Source organism: Asterias amurensis, chromosome 10 (genome assembly GCF_032118995.1).
Source record: "Asterias amurensis chromosome 10, ASM3211899v1".
NCBI lineage: Eukaryota > Metazoa > Echinodermata > Asteroidea > Forcipulatida > Asteriidae > Asterias > Asterias amurensis.
The window spans coordinates 5,197,268-5,219,361 of record NC_092657.1 but is presented as its reverse complement, the minus strand read 5'-3'; the positions used below and the strand labels follow the sequence as shown (position 1 = coordinate 5,219,361).

General features: G+C 39.0%; 1 protein-coding gene across 1 annotated transcript in view; it reads right to left on the bottom strand.

Moving 5' to 3' along the window:
- Positions 1-22,094, bottom strand: part of LOC139943437 (uncharacterized) — a 41,810-nt gene that overhangs the window by 18,798 nt on the left and 918 nt on the right. Inside the window, exons 2-10 of the mRNA XM_071940248.1 lie at positions 13,745-14,110; positions 12,678-13,031; positions 11,438-11,797; positions 10,475-10,588; positions 9,322-9,753; positions 8,582-8,692; positions 8,160-8,270; positions 7,172-7,534; positions 6,388-6,498 (exon numbers count right to left, since the gene is read on the bottom strand). Coding sequence (XP_071796349.1) covers positions 6,388-6,498; positions 7,172-7,534; positions 8,160-8,270; positions 8,582-8,692; positions 9,322-9,753; positions 10,475-10,588; positions 11,438-11,797; positions 12,678-13,031; positions 13,745-14,110 — 2,322 coding nt within the window. The remainder of the gene's footprint in view (positions 1-6,387; positions 6,499-7,171; positions 7,535-8,159; positions 8,271-8,581; positions 8,693-9,321; positions 9,754-10,474; positions 10,589-11,437; positions 11,798-12,677; positions 13,032-13,744; positions 14,111-22,094) is intronic.

The following is a 22,094-nucleotide window of genomic DNA, read 5'->3' as shown; positions in this document are numbered from 1 at the left end:
GGAAATCCTTGCTTTACACTTAAAAAATAATTTGCGAGTGGAAGGCATAATTAAAATAAGTTTTGATTTAAAAATGTTCATTTTAGGGTATAACATTAAACTCGAACGCAAATGATGTAAGAGTAGTAGTGGCCCAATGGAAGGGCTCCCGACTCTACACCCAATGGTACGAGGTTCGAATCCCGGTCCGTGTTCTTTTAGTACGCTTGAGAACAATGGTTTACGCGGTTCCCTATGGCATAGGGAAATCCTTGCTTTACACTTAATAAATAATTTGCGAGGGGAAGGCATAATTAAAATAAGTTTTGATTTAAAATTGTTCATTTTAAGGTATACAATTAAACTCGAACGCAACCGAAGTAAGATGAGTAGTGGCCCAATGGAAGGGCTTCGGACTCTACACCCAACGGTACGGGGTTCAAATCCCGGGTGTTCTTTTACTGTCTTTTAATTAAAAGTTTTTCATACGAAGGTTTAAAATTAAACTCGAACGCAATTTAAGTAAGAAGGACCAATGGCCCAGTGGAAGGGCTCCGGACTCTACACCCAAAGGTACGGAGTTCGAATCACGGGTGTTCTTTTACAAATTTTGATTTAAAGTTGTCCATACGAAGGTTTAAAATTAAACTCGAACGCACTTTAGTAAGAAGGACCAGTGGCCCAGTGGAAGGGTTCTGGACTCTACACCCAAAGGTACGGGGTTCGAATCCTGGGTGTTCTTTTACAAAGTTTTGATTTAAAGTTGTCCATACGAAGGTTTAAAATTAAACTCGAACGCACTTTAGTAAGAAGGACCAGTGGCCCAGTGGAAGGGCTCTGGTCTGAGGACCGAAAGGTCCCGGGATCGAATCCCGCTACAGAATAGATCCAGATGTTTTAAAAATATTTTGTTAATGCAAAAAATTAAACTTATATAAAAAAGAGCATAGGTTCGTTTTAAGTTTTAAGTTTAAAGTTTCTTTCCTCAGCGAGTGCTAGCGGTGAGTGCCACTGCGCGGTGGGTCGAGACTTCTCGGACGGCAACCGCGCTGCCACCACCGGGGTTCGAACCGGGGACCCTTCGCTTCGGAGGCCGACACCCACCTACGACACCCACTTGGGTCCCCCCAAGATCATTCGCATTTTAGACCTGATAAACCTTCGGTCCATACTTTACATAGAAAGCTATGGCATGGGATTTCAATGCTTTATACTTAGTATATAATTTGCGAGTTGAATACTCATCATGGGATACTATGGTATGGGAATATCAATGCTTTATACTTGGTATATAATTTGCGAGTTGAATACTCATCATGGGATACTATGGTATGGGAATATCAATGCTTTCTACTTAGTATATAATTTGCGAGTTGAATACTTTTCATAGGATACTATGGTATGGGAATATCAATACTTTATACTTAAAATATAATTTGCGAGTTGAATACTCATCATAGGATACTATGGTATGGGAATATCAATGCTTTATACTTAGTATTTAATTTGCGAGTTGAATACTTTTCATAGGATACTATGGTATGGGAATATCAATGCTTTACACTTAGTATGTTAATGCTTCTTACTTTATACTTGGTATATAATTTGTGAGTGGAAAGCTTAACACATGATGCCATGGCATAGTAAAATCAGTGCTTTATACTTGACGAGTGAAATGCACATGCTGTTGACATGGTACATCCAATCTATAGGAAACATAGGCATATGGACGGCTCATTGGTTCGGACTTAGAAAATATTTGAGTGAAAACTATAGTACACGCTGTAGGTATGGACCATTTACTGAGGAAACATAGTCATATGGGGAACTCTTTGGTTCGGACTTCGAACATTTTTGAGTTGAGTGAAGGCACACGCTGTATGTAAGGCATAAGTATAGACAATTAGTTTAATTGGGAAATAGGGCTCGCATGTTACTATGGCATAGGAAAATCCTTGCTTTATACTTGGTAAATAATCTGCGAGTTGAAGGAATACGCTTTACTTTAGGAGTAGGAATGGGCAGACGGGAGTATTTGGTTGTGACTTAAACATACTGTGAGTGTATAAAAGGCACACACTGTAAGTATGGCACAATAGTTTACCGGGAAACAGGCATACAGGGGACTCTTTTGTTCGAACTTAGAAAATAATTGAGTTGAAGACACACGCTGTGGGGAAACGATGAATTAATGGTCTGACATTTGACGGCAATTGAGGATTGTCGCTGGGGGAGGGTGGCGGGGTTTGGGGGGAGGGTGGCGGGGTTTGGGGGGTGGGTGGCGGGGTTTGGGGGGGGGGGGGTGGGTGGCGGGGTTTGGGGGAGGGTGGCGGGGTTTGGGGGTTGCGTGGCGAGTTCAGTATAGGCTATCTGGGATCAACAGCACGGCGGGGATAACAGCGTTGATTTCCACTAGTGTTCTTGGTGGGTACTCGCCGTGTATCGTATTAATTGTTTTAATGTGTACAATATTTGAGACGCCGTTATATCGAGATTTGTCTGCTCCTCGCCTACCGTTTTACACTTCTGCATGACATTACAGGCGATTTTCAAAATAAAAAACGATTGGCGGCCGATTTTCCGTTATTATTAAAATAGAGTTCTTCATGTGTAAAAGACGGTCTCCAAAATACAGATTGCTGGAAAAAATTGGTCTCAAATATTAATTTTAATCTTTATTCTAAGGCACCAAAATAAAGAAAACATTGCAATATCTCAAAAGGTTGACAAAGTTAGAAGACTCATACCAAGATGTTTCTGCGCCTCGCCCTCCAAATACACCACTGCATGAAACTTCAAACGATTTGGAAAAAAAAAAAAATGTCCGATGAATAAAGAGAAAAAATTGCCCTTTTCATTCGACCCATACAAAATTATTGTGTTTGTCCCAAAAAATAATAACAAAGAATTGGGCGATTCAGGGTGATGGACTGTGTAGGTGCCAAAGCAGTTTTAGAGTGTCAACTGCTAAGGTCGAAACGTGATACCATTATCAATTTGGATGACCACATCAATCATTTTGGTTGAACTAAGCAGTTTACAAAACGAGTGATTTTTTATACATGTAAACAAAATCTTACATTTCAGAAACATGCATAGCCTAAACACAATGACCACAAAATGATCTAATGTTTTTGAGATACAACTATCCATGAAGTAGAAATATAATCTGACAACACAGACAAGTCGGTTGTTTCATCTGATTGACGGCATGTTGCCATCGACGATGCAAGGATCTATGCTCTAACGTTAAGCTACTTCCGGATTGCCGTTGTTTATGTTGAGCATGAATAAGGTGGCATAGAAACGCGACAAAGTTACCCTTTTTATGACAAACTAGGGTGTTTACATGTCTTCCACGAGGCATATTTCTATTCTTCATTATGAACTTAAACAAACTACATGATAAAGCTTACCCATAGAGACATTAAATCACATCAAACCATCGTAAGTATATCCACGGTATTGACAACTTCTCAAACATGGCTGGTGGCCATTTTGAATCTCGTGTCACGGCATCAGCCGTCGAGTACCCAGACCTCTACTGTGCGTTTATATGGTGGTAAGCGGTAGTTGGGTACCTTCCGTTTGCTTTGGCTGGTTCCAATCACCGGTGCCTGTCGAAGACCACATGGGTACGCAACTGGCTCCCGCAAGATCACGCGGAATGATTCGAAATGCGAGAATCGAAGACTGGAATCATTAAGAGTGATACATAAACGTTGTTATTGTGATAAAAGGTGGTATTAAACCAAGTAACTTACCGCTTGTTGGAAATTTGAAATAATTTAGCGCAACGATAACAGAACTAAGGTATAGGGGTCTATTTTTTTAATAGTTCATTTATTATTTGCAGAAATAATAATAAGTAAGTTGTATAATAACATTATTATTTCATTGTCGAAGTAAGAGGAGTAGTGGCCCAGTGGAAGGGCGACAGACTCTACACCCAATGGTACGGGGTTCGACTCCCGGGTGTTCTTTTACTACGTTTTGATTTAAAGTTGTTTATTCTTAGGTATAACATTAAACTCGAACGCACATTAAGTAAGAGGAGTAGTGGTCCAGTGATAAATAAACGTTTTTTGTAACAAGAGGTGGTGTTAAACCAAGTAGCTTACCTCTTGTAAAGGTGTAGGGGTCTATTTTTGTAATAGATTATTTATTATTTGCAGGAATAAGTAACTTGTACAATAACATTATTATTTCATTGTTTAAATTTTCCGTATGGCGCCACCACTTTTTCAAAAATTTGCGGAAGTATTGACATTTAAAATTAGGCAAAAATTTAGTATTTAAAATATCTAGAGGTCCAGTGTTCTTATCAAATTTTGGGCTAAAAAATGAAAATATCACAAAGTGCAAGTCCAGCATTTTCATCGAATTTTTTTCCAAAATTACAAGGCCTAAGTCCAGCATTTGCTTTCTCCAATTTGGTTAAAACATTGAAAATTTCCGAAGGGGTAAGTCCAGCATTTCCATCAAATTTGGGTTCACATTGACAAGATACGAGTCCCAACAAACATGTTTTTTTTCAAGGGGTAGGTTTTATTTTTAAATCAACTTTGGGTAAAAAATTGAAAATAACAGAAGGGGTACTAAGTTCAACATTTATTTTATGAAATTCTTGTTCAAATTTGGAAAAACACAAGGGGTATGACCAGGACCATCTTCGACAGTAGGAAAAATAAACCAGAGACACTATTTATTTTACTGCATTTTTATAGCAAATTATTATTATATTAATTGCTGTTGCCTTCTACACATATTATTTAGACATAATTTGACAAGTACAGACACAGTCCAAAGACACATTTTCAGGTGCAAAAGCTCTAGCCTGAATATGTGTCTTTGGTGTACTTATGTACAAGGCTATATAGCCTTGTGCATCTAAAAATGTGTACAAGGTTGTAGCCTTGTGCACCTGACATTGTGTACAAGGGTCCAGCTGTAGACCTGAAAATGTGTACAAGGCTATAGACTTGTGCACCTGAAAATGTGTACAAAGCTACTATAGCCCTGCGTACTTGTCAAATTGTGTCTGACAATGTGTACAAGGCTATAAGCCTTGTGTACCTGAAAAGGTGCAGAAGTATATTGCCTTGTGAACCTGGAATTTTGTACAGGGTCTGGTGGAAACCTGGAATTGTGTACTTGCAAAGCCTTGTGTACCTGAATATATGTACAAGGCTATAGCCTTTTGTACCTGGAAATATAGTTATATAGTTATATAATTATAGCCTTCTGCACACGAACATTTGTATAATGATACATACTTTTGTACCTGAACATGTGCTAGCCTTTAGTTCTTGTCAAAATAGCCTTGTGTACCTGAAAATGAGCAGAAGTCTATAGCCTTGTGTACCTGAAAATGTGTACAATGCTGGTGTACCTAAACATGTGTACCTAAACATGTGTACACCAGGCTATATACCTGAAGATGTGTACAAGGCTATAGCCTGGTGTAACTGAAGATGTGTACAAGGTTATAGTCTTGTATACATTAATGAGTAGCCTTGTGTACAAGGCTATATATAGCCTTGTGCCTTGTGCACCTGAAAATGTGCACAGGGTTATAGTATTGTGTACCTTAATGTGTAGCCTTGTGTACAAGGCTATACCTATAGCCTTGTGTACCTGCAAATATTTCCAAGGCCTTGTGTAATTGTCAGATTTCGTATAGCTGCAAATGAGTACAAGGACTTGTGCACCTTAAAATTTGTAGCCCAGCTGTGCACCTGAAAACGTGTACATGGCTATAGCATTGTGAACCTAAAAATGTGTACAAGGCTATAGTACAAGGCTATAGCCTTGTGTACTTGTTAAATTGTGCCTGAAAATATGTACAAGGTAAAGCCGTGCACCTGAAAATGTGTACAATGCCTTGTTAGTCATCAAATTTTGACTGAAAATGTGTACAGGGTGCAAACCATGCTGTTTTAATTTAAATTATCAACAGAGAAGCCTTGCAATTTTACCTAGAAATTAAAAATAATTAAATCTAGAAATATAGAAACAATTAAAAAGGCATTTACCCTTGCCCAGTAACTCCTTCTCTACTGAAAATCATGAGTTTTCAAAAAATAGACAATACAACAATCGTAAATCTATAACGAGTTATAACATTACCGTTGTGTTGTCAAAGATATTATTTACGTAACCCATTATATCGCCATACCGGACAAGACATGCGTGGAATGAGGTCGAAGCCGGTCTAGCTAGCCTATCGATCAAGTTTGATCGCTAGTTAGACCGGCATGCACCTTATTCCAAAGTTAGCGCTTGCGCACTGGGTATTTGCGAAAGGGTCTAAAAAGTTTGTATAAACAACTTTGTGTAAAAATGTCTCTTTACTTGTGCTTTCTACTTTGAAAAAAAAAAAACCAAAACAAAACATGAATACAATACCACAACCAAACTCATCCTCTTTCTCAGGGCAGTCCCCCCATCCATCACATACTGCTGATTCAGGAACGCATCTTGGGCCCGAGGTGCATGAGAATTCATCCACAGCACATTCTAAAAACAAAACAATACTGCTATCAATCAGTTATCATATGATATTATTTTAAAATTTACTGTGTTTACCCAAACACCGGTGTCGGTTAAGTAAGTTCTTGCTCAAGTAGAAAAAAAAGTAGAAAATACTCCGTTTGTCTCGAGCAGAATGGTCCCAGCAGCAGCATACCACAACACACCCCAACTCGCAGGCTTCACCGACCAAGAACGGCTGGGATACTTTCCGGCCAAATGTGCATCCCTCAACCACCACCACCAGTTGACCGTACCATTCTCCTGAGTATATAACAGAGTATACTTTTCGAAGCGTCGAGACCACTCCAGCTCTTTTTAGAGCGTCGTCACTCCCTCAAAAAATATATTATACATGGTTGTACCCGCAAGTTTAACATTCTATTTACAGTTACAGTTTCAGTTAAATAATAGTGTCTGCTTGCTGAGAAAACAGTAACAGACTGTCGTAAGCATTTTTAAAGGAACGGTTAGATTCTAAAAGTGACCAATAAAGATAAAGAAATTGACATGGTCCATCACTGACCCCCTTCCGAATTAATATACATTATACATGGATGTACGTGCAAGTTTACCATTTAGTATTTATAGTCACTTCTTATTTTTCACCCATGCAAAACTTTACAACAATACTATAGTTCGTATCTTGGTAAAGGCTTACCATTTACGTTGTACTGCTTGATGTTGATTGTGGTGGTATTGTATATTTTCGCAGAATAAATGCTGTCGCTGCAATCGGTTTTCTTTATCCATATCGTTGGTCCACTTAGCGATAAAAATGGCGGGAAAGACCAAGTATACGGATAACTGACCGGTAGTGTAATCATCCGGGTGATGTTCCCCATTGAAAAAGCGCCCTCACCGATGGAAACTTTGCAATAAGGGAGTTCAATAATTTCCAGCTGCACTCTGAACCCTGGGTCAGAGGTCAGAAGCCAAATGCAAACCAGTCCTCCATCAACCTGCTGGATGAGAGAATTGGGAGCATCGACGGTTGTTTGAATCTTTTCATTTGCGCATAAACCTGAAAGCAAACGGTAAAGAACGGCAGGGTTTAGGTAAGCAATAGTGTCTGTTCAGGTTTAAGGTCGTGCAACCGGTTGGTTTTTTGTAATGCTGATTTGTAAACACAAGAAGGATGCAACATAAATCATATCTGCAAGACACAGCTGAAGAAAGTGTCTGCTTGCTGAGAAAAAAAAACTGTCGATGCATTTTCCAAAGGACACAACTTCCATGGTCCGTCTTATTGCCCCCTCCTCCCCTCCCCTTCCTAATAAATACACAACGCGACTACAAATAGATACGAAGGGTAAAATTGTAGTTTCTTCCAGTACTAAGAAATAGAAATGTCAAACTGTGTTCAGGGCCCCGAGTAAAGATTGTCGGCTTTTATATGAGTAGTCCTCTTAAATCTGAAATGGTGTCAGAAGTGGGATATGTGGCAGGAATGGTCATGATATAACGACACATGTTTGGTTGATTCTTACCGTAGTACAGTTCGTCGGTCAATTTACACTACTATTTGGAAAAGAATGACTTTGAGATAACAGGTCTTAGTTGACAGATGCAAAGGATGTTTTCTATCTTCTTTACTTTTTACCGTAAAATAAACTAAAACCAACTGGTTCTTTTAGGTTGATTCTTACCGCAATATAGTTCATCGGTCAGGTCGTCACAGTTTATCTTCCCGTTACATCTCTGATACCTCGGGACACAGTATCCTGATGCGCATGCGTAGTGATGATCATCACACACCCCTGAAAACAAAGTTTTTTAAGCTTTAAAATCCTGTTTCGATAGCGGTTTTAATGGGAATTTTAAGCGGTAAATTTGGAAAATTACCCAAAATATCAAAATGCAAAAAGTTGTTTTGTATTAATGTTAAAGCTTTTGATAGACATATCAATTCAGCAACTATTTCAGGGATTTGTTATTGTATGAATGTTTTGATACACGGAGTGAGTATATTGGTCTTTTACAGTATTATTACGAAAGGTACCCAGTGCATTTAACAACTATTACAATCTTTAAATAGAAGATCAATCAAGTATACCAAGTAACACCTTACCACATCCTAACTCGTCTTCGTGAGCAGCACAATGTTTCCTGCCATCACAAACAGACGATGTGTTAACGCAATGTAACCCAGAAGAGCACGAAAACTCCTCGTCCTCACATTCTAAAAATAAAATAGAAAATATTAAACGTTTTCTCCCCCAGTTTCGACAAAATCCATGTATCTTAACACCAGGTTAAGTCATTTTCAAAATGAGTGTTCCATTAAAAAAATATCAACAGTTTTACCAGTTTGGATGCCACTAGTCAACAATGATCATTAAATTTCGTTGGGCCGCAAAACTCCTCCAACTTCATAAAAAAGCAAGCAGCATGACTTGTTCAACAAATCAATTTCTTAATGAGAACACATTGTCCCTGTGTTTGAATTTGAATTTTTTATTTTTTTTATTTTGTGCTCTAGGAGAAACATAATGTTTGTGTCATTTTCAGTCAAACAATGTCAATTCGCCTAAAAAAATAATTAACCCTATAGTAGAAAGACTCTACTAGGGTCGAAACGTCGGACCAATAACATCATTTTTTAAACTATTACCATAGGTCCTTTTGGTTGATAAGTTGTTTGTTACAGCGTCTTCTATTTTCTCAATAATTGGAGACTTTAGAACGCTAGGTGGCAGCAGACTTACCAGGTTAATTCCCATTGTTTACGTCGATCTGAGCATGCGCATAATACAAAAAAAATGTAACCTTGGTTAAGAAGTCTACCATTTAAAACATTCTGCTCCTTACCGGTTATGTTATAAACAGTGACAGCAATTCGTATTCTCTGTAATATCGAACTAGTGCTGATTTTTTTTAGGGTAATCCAAACTGAAGGGGCATCAGCTGGCACTTCTAGTGGGAGTAAACGATGATCGGTTATTACTGCAATCGGCTCTCCATAAGAAGGATCGACACCACTCCCGATTTGTAACGTCAATAAGGATACAGAGTATTCGATTACTTCGATTCGAACTCGACTTCCCGCAGGCTCAGTGAATATCCAAATACACTCGTTGGTATCCAGTCCGAATAGTGACACATTGGTGTTATTCGGAAACGACTCCGAGTTTCCCGGATAAACGGCGAAGTGAGGGAATGAGCCTGGCTTGTTTGGTAACTCTCCCAGAACAGTGATGGAATCTCCATCCTTCAGATGATTGTTCGTTGTTCCGCAAATATCTGAATAAGTTAAGAAAACAAATCAATCTAGGAAAGAACAATTATACTAACAATAGTGGCTTCTTACAAAATCGCCCACTTATACCCGTCACTCAGTGACGCTAGGCGCTCCATGAACATTCAGTATTTGCCTGGAAAATGTTGGACTCTGTTTGAGCTATGAGATCAACACCTTTAGAATAGCACCATGTAATGATTTACAAGTGAAGTGGCGCAATATGCAGCCAATCAAACCAGGGGTGGATTTTACAAAGAGTTTAGACAAGTTAAGACTAGTCTTATCTCGAGTTATAGGACGACGTAGGACATAAAGCCTTAACATTTGAATGTAAAATCGACCCCATATAAACCGGGGCGACCCATTATCTTTTCTAGAAATGCACACTGGGCTGTTTTATGTGCGTTACACAACACACGGGCCCAACTGCTTATATCCCAACCACAGTAAGATGCCTATGAACAACTGGCACTTATGAAACAACCAGTCGGTATAAACACATGTACGACATAAATCACAAAAGGCCACAGATTTAAACCAAACATACACGGCTTCAAGATAATGCTCTCCTGAAAACATTGCTCAGTGATTTTCTCAAAAACTTGCAGAGTAAAGAAGCTGAAACTTTTACAAATTACATTGCATCTTCATTCACAGTGAGAGGGGATTCATGTTATGGAAACATTGTATCAAAACCCATAGAAAGAAAAGTTAAACACCTACCGCAGTCGATTTCATCGATGTAATTTTTGCAATCCACGTTACCATCGCACAAAGTGCTCGGCGGTAGACATTTGTTATCAGGCTCGCACAACCTCTGTTCAGCTCTGCACAGACCTTACGTTCAAAAAAATTAAAAAGAAAACATACTTTAGCTCACCAGATGAGATTCAAAGTATTTAGAAATCAAGTATGTTCCAGGTTACCACACACCTTGTCCCACACTTTAACGGTAACAGGGTGATGTTGCGCAAACTGCAGCCAACCATACAAGAAAACACGGTGATGAACCCCTTCATTTGAAGGCACTGGCACTTTTGGTAACGACCCAAAACATATACTTGTAATAATAATAATAATAATAATAATAATAATAGTAATAATAGCTAATTCTTGTTTAGCGCATTTCATAACCGAAAGAAATACCAATGTGTTTAAAGGAACACGTTGCCTTGGATCGGTCGAGTTGGTCTTTGAAAAGCGTTTGTAACCGTTTTTTATAAAATGCATATGGGTAGAAAGATGTTGTAAAAGTAGAATACAATGGTCCACACAAACATGCCTCGAAATTGCGTGGTTTTCCTTTTACCTTGTAGACTAACACGTCGGCCATTTATGGGGGTCAAAATTTTGACTCCCATAAATGGCCGACCATGTTAGTTCGCACAGTAGAAGGAAAACCACGCATTTTCGAGGCAAACTTGTGTGGATCATTGTATTCTACTTTTAAAACATCTTTCCAACCATATGCATTTTATAAAAAACGGTTACAAACGCTTTTGTTTTGACCAACTCGTCCGATCCAAGGCAACGTGTTCCTTTAACAATATATTTATATAATATATTAGCATAAAACTGTCGCTGTCGCTGTCGCCATCACCATCATCGTCGTTGTCGTCGTCGTCGTTGTTGTGGTTTGTTAAGTAAAGTTTGGCACTTACAGTAAAATATACAAGATGTTCTAACCTTCATGATCGTCATACCGAAGGAGAAGTCTCCATGGAGACGCATCATTGATGTAAGTCGCATGGGAAAATGACATCCAAATGCTGTTCCCGTTGAAATAGAAGGAAGTTCCATTGGGTTGTGACTTAATGAGCGAGATCCCGTCCTCAAGTAATGCCTCGTTGCCAGAGAAATTATACACTCGACCGAAAGACAATTGTTGTTTTGACTCGATGTTGACATACGCGATATCCAGGTATATGAACGTGTTGTTCGGACTTGAGAGGAACCAGAGACACCTGACGAGACCCAAATTGTGTACTGGAAAAATGAAGGGAATTGGTTCGATGATGCTGATGTTTCTTGAGCGGCAGACGTCATCTACAAAAAGAAAACGTTAAAAACAAAATGGAGTGTTTGTGTACAATTCAATGGGGAATTCTCTTAAGGCAGTGGATGAGTCCATTTTGTAAATAATCCAGTGGGTAAAATACCTTTAACTGATCATTCAAACTTTAAGATACGTTTTGAAGTTGTTGTTTTTTAAGCCTGTGAAAATGGATTTTAATTAAATTCATACCCAGAGATATTGACAAAATAATGCTTAAAGGCACTTGACACCTGTGGTTGTATTGTCAAAGACAGTGTTCTCACTTGGTGTCTCCCAACTTTTGCATAAAATAAGCGGGGGTAATGAACTACAAGGTCCAGTGCATTAAAATTAGGCAGTTGAGGGACCAGTAGCTTTTTAACGTGATGCAACAACAATGAACTAATGACTGTTTGTTTACTTGTCAATGGGGACTTCTCTTGAGGCAGCGGAGCCCAGTCTATGTTGGAAGTGTCATGGCCGAGCGTATAAGAACACCGAGTTCAAACTCTGGTGTTTCTGATCAGCAGAGTGTGGGTTCGAATCCCCAGCCGTCCTTAAGCAAGACACTTAACCATTGCTTCGGATGGAACGTAAAGCCGTTGTCCCATGTGTTGTGTAACGCTTGTAAAAGAACCCAGTGCACTTATCGAAAAGAGAAGGGGTTCGTCCCGGTGTTCCTGGCTGTGGCTGCTGTATGCGCCGCACCACCTTGTAAACCCTTGCTACATAATTGGGTCTCAGAATTCATCACTGCAATAAGCTATCTTTCTGAAAGATTTTGTATACTAAGCGCCTTGAGTACCTTGTTTGGTAGTTACGTGCGCTATATAAGACTTCGACATTTTGTTTTATTATTAACAATCCAGTGGGTAAAATCGGTTAACGAACCTTTGTCAAATCTTATGAGAAGTCTCAACGACGACGCTCTTCCGTTGTACGTTGCAGAGGATAAGGACATTCGCAGGTTCCTCTCGTTGCTATAAAAGATCGTCCCATTGGTCAGTGACGTCGTCAGGTTCACGCTATCCACCAGTGACGTCACATTGTTATACCGACCTACCACTCGCCCAAACGATAACACAGTCCTGCTTCCAAGAGTAGCGTCCGTAATATCGATGGTTATAAACGTGTAGTTGGGGCTTGTGAGGAACCACACACAGTCGTAGATCCGCCAGTCAGGTGTATCTATGAAAAGTGCTACTGGCTCAACAATGTCAATGTTGGTCTGAAGGCAAGTGTCCTCTGTGTAGTAAGAGTGATAACAAAAATGTGGCAATGTAAAGCCCGGTTCATACTTAACTGTGAATGCGATTGCAAAACGAATTTATCTGCGTCACAAAGGGAAAGGGAGCACCGATTGTTGCGGTAAAAAAATGCTTCACATTCGCATCCGCCGGAAGTATGAACCGGGCTTTACAAAGCAATGTTTTACGTGACGTCATATCGTCACATGTTGCATCCGCCGCCATGATGGGTTAATAAATATCACTATGCTGGGGCAGAACAAGACCATGGCGCACTTTCATAAAATACCAAGGAATTCTCAGTAACGCCCTAGCAAATTAGACTGATTAAAGCCATGTCTTCACAGGCAAATGGGGGACTTTTGAGACGCTTGGTGGCAGCAGACTTACCAGGTTAAAATAATTGTTTTGTTCTCGGTAATGTCCGCATGTTTAGAACAACGTAAACGATGGAAACTTACCTGGTAAAAAAAACTGCCATTGTGTCCCAGGCTACCAGTCTAGGCAATCTTTTAAACGAAAATTCGTTTTCTCTTCCTTTTTGTATTTATTTTTTTCTTGTTGGGAGGGGGCTGACTTAAGTACAGACAGAAATATGTCACTGTACTGTCCAAGTGTTTCTTACACAGTGCAGTTGGTTGTTTCCAAGTTGCCTGTGTAATAAGGCCATTTGGATGAATTTAGCCTTTTGTTAAATCAGGTTTTACTTACTTTCAACAGAAGTTAAGTTGCACTCCATCGAAAATGCTTCATAATCACCGATTGAGTCTAACAGAATGTCCAGAATGTTACTGTTCGAAATAATGTTATCCGGAAAGAGAGCACCCAGGTAAAAACTTCCTGAACTTAGCTCGAAATGGTCATCGTACAGGTTTAGAGCTTCGTACCCAGTGGTGGCGTACTTGCATACTGCTTCGACCCGTCTCCCGGCAGGAACTACAATTTCCCAGCAGTGATATTTATGCCCTGGGTAAATAGGTCCGGCGTTGCCTTGACTTGTTAATAGAGGATATGTAGCTGTTGATATGGAGGTTGAGGAGTTCACTGTAACGTTGTAGCACTTTGGATGGGGACGACCTAGAATGGTAAAAAATAACAGGTCTTATGGCGCATATTATATGGATCAGAAAAGTGGACTTAAAGGCCGAGTCACACTGCAGCGATAACAAGAACGATAACGATCACGACGCAAAGAGAACGCATTGTATTGGTTGACTTGCTCCACGCGGAATACGCACACGCTCATTCAACCAATGGAATGCGTTCTCTTTGCGTCGTTATCGTTATCGTTCTCGTAATCGCTGCAGTGGGACCGGGCCTTAATGCCCATTTCGAAACCACGGCTTCGGCTCCAGATTCGGCTAAGCCCGCAGTTGTTTTGACAATTAACGCGTGCTTTGCGTACGTGCTCAGTGCCTCAGACCAGAGAACAGGGGTCGATTTCACAAAGAGTTAGGACTAGTCCTAACTTAGGACTAGTCCTAGGAGATATACACATTGCATGGATAGTCCTAAGTTAGGACGAGTAACTGGTCCTAACTCGAGATAAGACTAGTCCTAACTCTTTGTGAAATCCAACCCAGAGCCTTAAGCCGAATCCAAAGCCGAAGCCATTGACTGAAAGGGCGAAAGATACAGAGATGAAAAAAGGGTGGACACATTAAAAATGTGGTGCTATATTGGGGGTTGCTGAGAATATCGTGGATAAGACAAGAATGGGTTTGGCAAAATATTTGTATAAAGATGGAAATCAGAAATAGAATTGGAATTGAGGCAGATGAGATTCTTCAGAAAAGGTGGTTAGAAGAGATTGTTTGTAGAAGAAGATAGTACATGGGAATGGATGGGAATAGAAGCATGGGCAGCAAGCCATTGCTACATTGAGCTGCTTAAGTACAACAACAAGCTATAGACCGTATTGAATAACCCATTTTTGCTATTGAAAGTCGCCATCTTGTAGGTCAAACCGTACGCGTCCAAACGCGTACATCATCGAAGCACGCAGCACAATTACAACAACAAAAACAACAAAAGCAACAACAACAACAACAACAACAACAACAACAACAACAACAACAACAACAACAACAACAACAACGACGACGACGACGACGACGACGACGACGACAACAACAACAACGACAACAGCAGCAGCAGCTACAACAACAAATACTGACCAAATAAATGAATATAATTAACAAACACTACAATCTAACTCTCTACATAAGGCGATAAATAAATCGAATGTAGTCTTCTTAATAATTATAATTATATGCATCATATACATTGCGAAATTTCGTCCTTCAGTGTAGCGCTTAATTTGACACACGTGAAAACAAATGCAAACAACTTGGTTTGTGCATAACCAGAAATAAATTTATAAAACACTTACAAAAATGAGTGGAGGCAAAACTAGTCGAGCTTGAATGACACTGCCGACAGTTACACCAAAAAGCTATTAAGGTATTTGTCATTACTATACAATAGTACCATTAGATCTCCAAATTGTTGATTCATTTTGTCTGTATTTTCATATTGTGCTTCAAGCCCAATATTCCTTGTTTAAACAATGCTACTCAATACAATTTTCCGACCGCAGTCGGCATTTGACAAGAACGCTGAACAAAACGTGTATATTTTTCATTGAAGAAAAATTGATTGAAAAACAAATTTGATCTCGGGTATTTATGTTTTTGCACAGTGAATATCAATGTTGCTTTTTAGATTATGGATATTGAACATTCCCATAGGTTTTAAGAGTGAATGTCTACCTTGTATATCGATGTACGGCGAGTGTCTACCTTGTACATCTATATTGGTTCAAACATAATGTTGATGTTATGCATGAGTACGTCACAATTCTAACCCAAAACGAGGTCATAGGCGCAGCCACTGCAAGTGGTGGCGGACGTGCGCCTATGGCCTCAGTTTGGGTAAGAATTATGACGTCATACATGAAATACTAAGAGAGGTGTATATCCAATACAAAACTTACTTTACTGTCAATTATATTTTCTTAATTTCTCCATTCATCACTTCCACAACAGGAAGAAAATGTATAAACACCAATCATCTTATTATGTTGGTATAATAGTTGGTATGACACTGCTATAATTGCAATGGTCGTGGGTTCCAATCCAACCAGAGTTGTATGCCTATGATTTTTCCTTCAAGTAACTCGGAGAGTAAAGGCCTACAGTGCTAACAAACATCGGTGTAATGGTTTACACCGAAGTTTAGCATCAACAGTACTTTATAAGCAGCATGCAGCATCAGAGTCCGGCTAACTCCAGTAGACTTCAGAGCATAATGATCGAAACGTCGAATTGAAACCCATAGGTTGTTTTCAGAACCAATAGAACTCATTTAGAGAATATCATTATATGGTGTTACTGCAAATCTTTACATAAACCAAAAGTAATAACCATTTTGTTTAATCTCGCCTATGTGTAACTGGTCTATTTGTCTTATTTTCCTTGCTGTGTGTGGTTCCCCCTCCTGTGCGCCTTGAGCACCTCATTTTGGTGGGTTTTGGCGCCCTATAAATATTCTTTATTATTATTATTATTATTATGATTATCCATGGACAAATAAAGTTATTATCAAATAACCATTAGTTTGTCCTAGTTCTTATGAACACAACTTCTGCTATAAAACGCGTTCAAATCATCATTATTAACGTTAAGACCTTCAACGGTTCTGGTGAAATAGGCAAATAATTCCTACTCTTTCAATTGCAATTTACGACAAACACCTCATCATTCGCATTATCGCAAACGTCTCGTCCAAAGACAAGCATCTCGCTTTGTTTATGGGACACGTTGCATTTAATCGGGGCGAGTTGGTCGATGGAAACCGTGTAATTGTTTTTGTTTTTTTCTTCTTTTCATGATTGAAATACATAATAGTTAGAAAGATGTTTTAAAATTAGAATATAACGATCCACCCAAATATATCTCGAAAGTTCGTGGTTTTCTTATAACTTTGAGAACCGCGTCCAATTGGTCATTTTGCAGAGTCCCAAATTTGACTCCGATACGAGTGAGAATACTGGTCTTCGATAATGTGTCCGGAATCTTTAAGATATATGAAACAGGAATCCAATATATAGGTTGATTAGATGAGGACTGATTGAGTCACATAAGCGTACAGCTCGCAGCAGTCTTTAGAAAGACATCACTTGTAACAGACAGAATGGGAGTACATAATAGACTATTCATTGCTTTAACAAAATGGATGACTGGATGATGATGACAGCCAGAACAGCACACACTCCTGACAGTAGGCTATGAAGACGTTGACATCCTAACCTACTTAAATTTCCGGTTACCAAGTCATTGCTTTTATATTTTTTAATTAAGCACAGAAAGTAGCTAAGCATGACATATATAATTATGCTTACCAAATTAAAGTTACCCGCCAAAATACCAAGATATCACATGCACAATTTATGACTGGTAATTTGCCTTATTTTGCTTAGTAGAATTGTGTTAAGCCTACTTCTCTGCCAAAGAAGCTCCTTGACGCTGGGCCATTGATTATGTTCGTCATATATTAATGGCCAAAAATGCAATGAATAGCCAGACGCAGCCCAACCTTGAATGGCTCATATTAACTTGTTCATGGCCCCAATTTAATTGAGCTTTTATTAATTAAGCTCAAAAAGTATAGCTAAGCACAACAAGAGTAAGCTTACCGGAATAAGGTTACCAGTCAAAGTACCAAGTCACACTTACGATTTGTGACTGGTACCTGTGCCCGGGTCATTGATGTGCTCGACATAGACCGGTCAATATTATGTCAAAAAATAAGAGCATAATACCAACACACAGGCCCAACCCATTAAACACAAGGTAAAACGCGGTTTTTATATACCTCAAGTCATTAAGGTTTGGGTATTATGAATTTGCCAACAGTGCCTTTTTTATCTATGAATTAACAACTATTTTAGTAAAACGACTAACGTTGTTTGAAAATATATATTTCGAGTGCACAAAGGAACTCAACCATTTTCTGGGTTAACTATTATAGTTGTTAAGGCCCGGTCACACGGGCCCCGATAACGAGAACGTAAACGAGAACGATAAAAATGCACGCTTGCGATTGGTTGAATTGCTCCCCGCAGAATACGCCCACGCTCATTCAACTAATCTAGGGCTTGCATTTTTATAGTTATCGTTATCGGGGCCTGTGTGACTGTGCCTTTTTAGTCCCTGATGGGTATCCTTAGTTTTATTGTCATCTGTCTCTTTAAGTACTCATTATATATTATGGTTTATTTATTAACTGCACTGGCGGCCAAGCAGGCCGAAAAAGTACATTTACAAGTAAAAAAAAGTTCGTTAAAAAAAGAAATAAAGGGAAGGTGTTCGGTAGTTACTCCAAAATTACCCTATTAAACTATGCTTGAATAGTGAAGAACTGCATCTGATGACAACGTATTATCATTTGTGAAACGGGGTATGATTGTCCGAAAAGATGGGGTCTTTTTAATTGAGTTTTGAGCGAGTTATGAACTGTGTTGGTATCAGTGTGGCAGCTAAAGTAAACAGTGGGCCTACAGTTATGTGCTTCCCCTTTGGTGGTTTTCATCGTGTTTCAGACTTGTCCATTCTACCATTATTCATGTTAAGAAATCATGAATGGCGAATAATTTTGTATTGTAAATAGAGTTATTTTTTGCTGTTTCTGATTTTAAACGTTAAAGACTCTTGCAGCAATTTATAAGAATCGTGGTCAAAGATTAAAAACATACAAATATTTAGTTTTCTTATTGAATCTTGGACCACGATTTTAATATTTTGCTGCATGGGTTTTGGTACTCTGTGTGTGACACAAAACACACATTACGTCCACAAACAATTTACATTCTCTGAAGATTTAAAGACAAAGATGGATAGAAAGCGTCCCTTAAAATATTACTTGCTGAGGTGTTCGTTTGTGGAAATGAGTAAACGATTTCACGAAATCAATTTCTGGAAAAAAAAAACTATTTGAAGCTGAAACTTCTACATGTAATACACGCATCTTCAATCACAGTCCATGCCCCAAAACCTGATCTGCACAAGATATCAGAACCTTTTTGTAAACAGATTCAAGTTCGGAGGTAGTTCGTCCATACGGAATTCTAATAACTAGACTTTTGTCTATACTATTTGGCCTGCGGTAACACCATGTGTGTGTCTACTTGCCAGGTAGAGTTGGTTCTTTAGAGAACTGTCTTGGTCTTTACTACCGCTGATGACGATTACTGGAGCAAGCTGGTTGAAACGTTGATACCATCAGTTAATAAAGTTCATTTAAACTACCTTTCTGCCCGGGTAGTAGTTTAAAAGCAGAAAAACTCTTTTCAAAACTTACAAGTCCCCCGAAAAATCCGTGCAATCTACACCGCGGTAGTAAAATAAACTGCGCCAATAAAGTATCTAAACACTTACAAATGGTCAGATATATCGGAACCTGAAATAGTATGCCAAAAAATAATTATTCATTTCTATTCACCGTTAATTTCTGCACATTTTGACACATCTTGTGTTGCGCTACGATGTTGTTTAGTGGATTTATGGACACTTGAGTGGCTTAAGGTCGAATTTCAAAAGTTGCAAAAGCCCCTATTCAAGCTAAATCGTTGTATTGTGACGAGTAAGATCAGCGTTTCTTTTGCCCGCCCTTAATAAATGATTTGTTTGTCGCGTTTTGGGTAAATCGGTTGCGAAGAACATCAGCAATAATTGTCAGTAACCAAGCAAAGGGGTCAAAGATGGGAGGCATACAACAAAATGGGTTAAGAGCCAGAATCCCTGATTATGGTAAGACAGGGAAAGGTGTTTCAAGATAACAGGAAAGATGGCTCAACTGACCAAACAGGAAAGAGGACGGATCGTTGGTTTGATTGAAGCCGGTATGTCGATTCGAGCTGCAGCTCATCAAGTTGGAACGTCACCAGCGACGGTCAGTAAAATGGTGGAATGGCTACCAAGCTCAGGGAAATGTGGACAACCTGCCAAGGAGTGGCCGCCCGAGTGTCACTTCTGCAGCAGAAGAAAGTGAACAAGTCCATCAAGCCTGACACCACTCTCGAGGGATTGCGACGCATCCTGATCAGGAAATGGCAGGGGATTGACCAGGGACAGATCAGATGTCTCGTTTGGAGTATGAGAAGACCACTCCTTGCCGTTAACAGTGATGGAGGACACACCAAGTATTGAGGACAGGATATCAGCAGTTTTAGAGTTTAAGATACGGCCATAAATTTCATGGTCAAGTAAACGAAACGAGTTTGTGTCTTTTATCTTGATTTTGTCCGTGTGTGAGGCTTGTGTGAGTTCCCTTCGGCAATTGGGGAGAATAGGGGCTTTTGCAACTTTTGAAATTCGACCTTAAGCCACTCAAGTGCCCATAAATCCACCCAACAACATCGTAGCGCAACATAAGATGTGTCAAAATGTGCAGAAATTAACGGTGAATAGAAATGAATAATTATTCTTTGGCATACTAATTCAGGTTCCGATAAATCTGACTATTTGTAAGTGTTTAGATACTTTATTGGCGCAGTTTATAAACTATTCATTGCAAGTATACACATGGTGATACTGCAAACCAAATAATTATGTATTGATTTTTTAACATTGGTTAAATTTATTCCAAATAATGACCATGATGCCATGTTGACCTTTAATTCTGGTTTTAAAGCTCATTTCGATTCAGTATCAGATAAAAGACAAGGTAATCACATGTCATAAAATTGTTATGTGTGGGTTTTATTAAAGCATGGAATACTTTTATTAACAAAACATTCTGGAACAGCTGTGTGATTGTTCACAATCTCTAGTTATGTATTGATACCTCACCGTGCAATGCCTCAAATCCCATATAGACTCGGTCATTATTCACGTATCCGTAATGTTTACGGCGGTTCGTTTTTTCTAGGTTAAAATAAACACATTAAATGTTCTACTTGGCATTAGATGCTTATCCAAAACAGATCAGTCATGACATTATCATGTTTATCATGATCTGGGCAAGAATACCTGCGGAAACACTAATAACTATAATTGATATAGTGGTCTCTGTTTGAATTGGAACAGGTGCACTCAATAAATTAACCATCCCCGTCACTGAGCCTTAAATAATTCCCCGGGGAGTGTTGATGATGAGCCAGTGCTGCCAAATATGTAGCGCACTAAGCTACTAATTACAAGAACCATCTCTGCCCTCGCAGGTACCCTTTTACCCTTTAGGTGAATAGAAGCTTCATGGTCAAGTGTCTTGCGACGAAAATGAGATAATACAGTCCAAATAAATTTACACTGCGATATCGCGCAATTAGCAACTGAACCGAAAGTAAACAGAAAGTGTTTGCCTGTCGAAGACCAGTCTTCTCACTTGGTGTATCTCAACATATACATACAATAACAAACCTGTGAAAATTTGAGCCCAATCGGTCGTCAAAGTTGAGAGATAAAATGGAAGAAAAAACACACCTGTCACATGAAGTTGAATGTTTTTATATGCTTGATTTCGAGACCTCAAATTCTAAACTTGAGGTCTCAAAATCGTGGAAAAGTACTTCTTTCTCAAAAACTACGCCACTTCAGAGGGAGCCGTTTCTCACAATGTTTAATACCATCAACCTCTCTCCGTTACTCGTGACTAAGTAAGGTTTTATGCTAACAATTATTTTGAGTAATTACCAATAGTGTCCACTGTCTTTAACGGGTACGGTCAAAAATCACGAATTTTGTTAAGATCATTAAGGGATCACAGCCGGATAACATTATTACAAGCAGAACTAGGAGCGAGTCTTCTACATATACAGGCGCCATTAACTTCGAAGCCAATAGAAATTGAAAACACTAAACATCAAATACACCCCACGTTCAATTTGCAAGTTGTCTTTTGGATATTTTCTGGTTTCGGGGTCCGAGTGTGCTAATTAACCCATATACACACATACTTTTGTGTTGTTTCTGTGGCTTTTGAGAATCTTTTAGAGTGTATGTATACCATAAAACAAGTTTTAGAGCAGCAAAAAAATCAGTTTTACACGCAATTTAAGCAG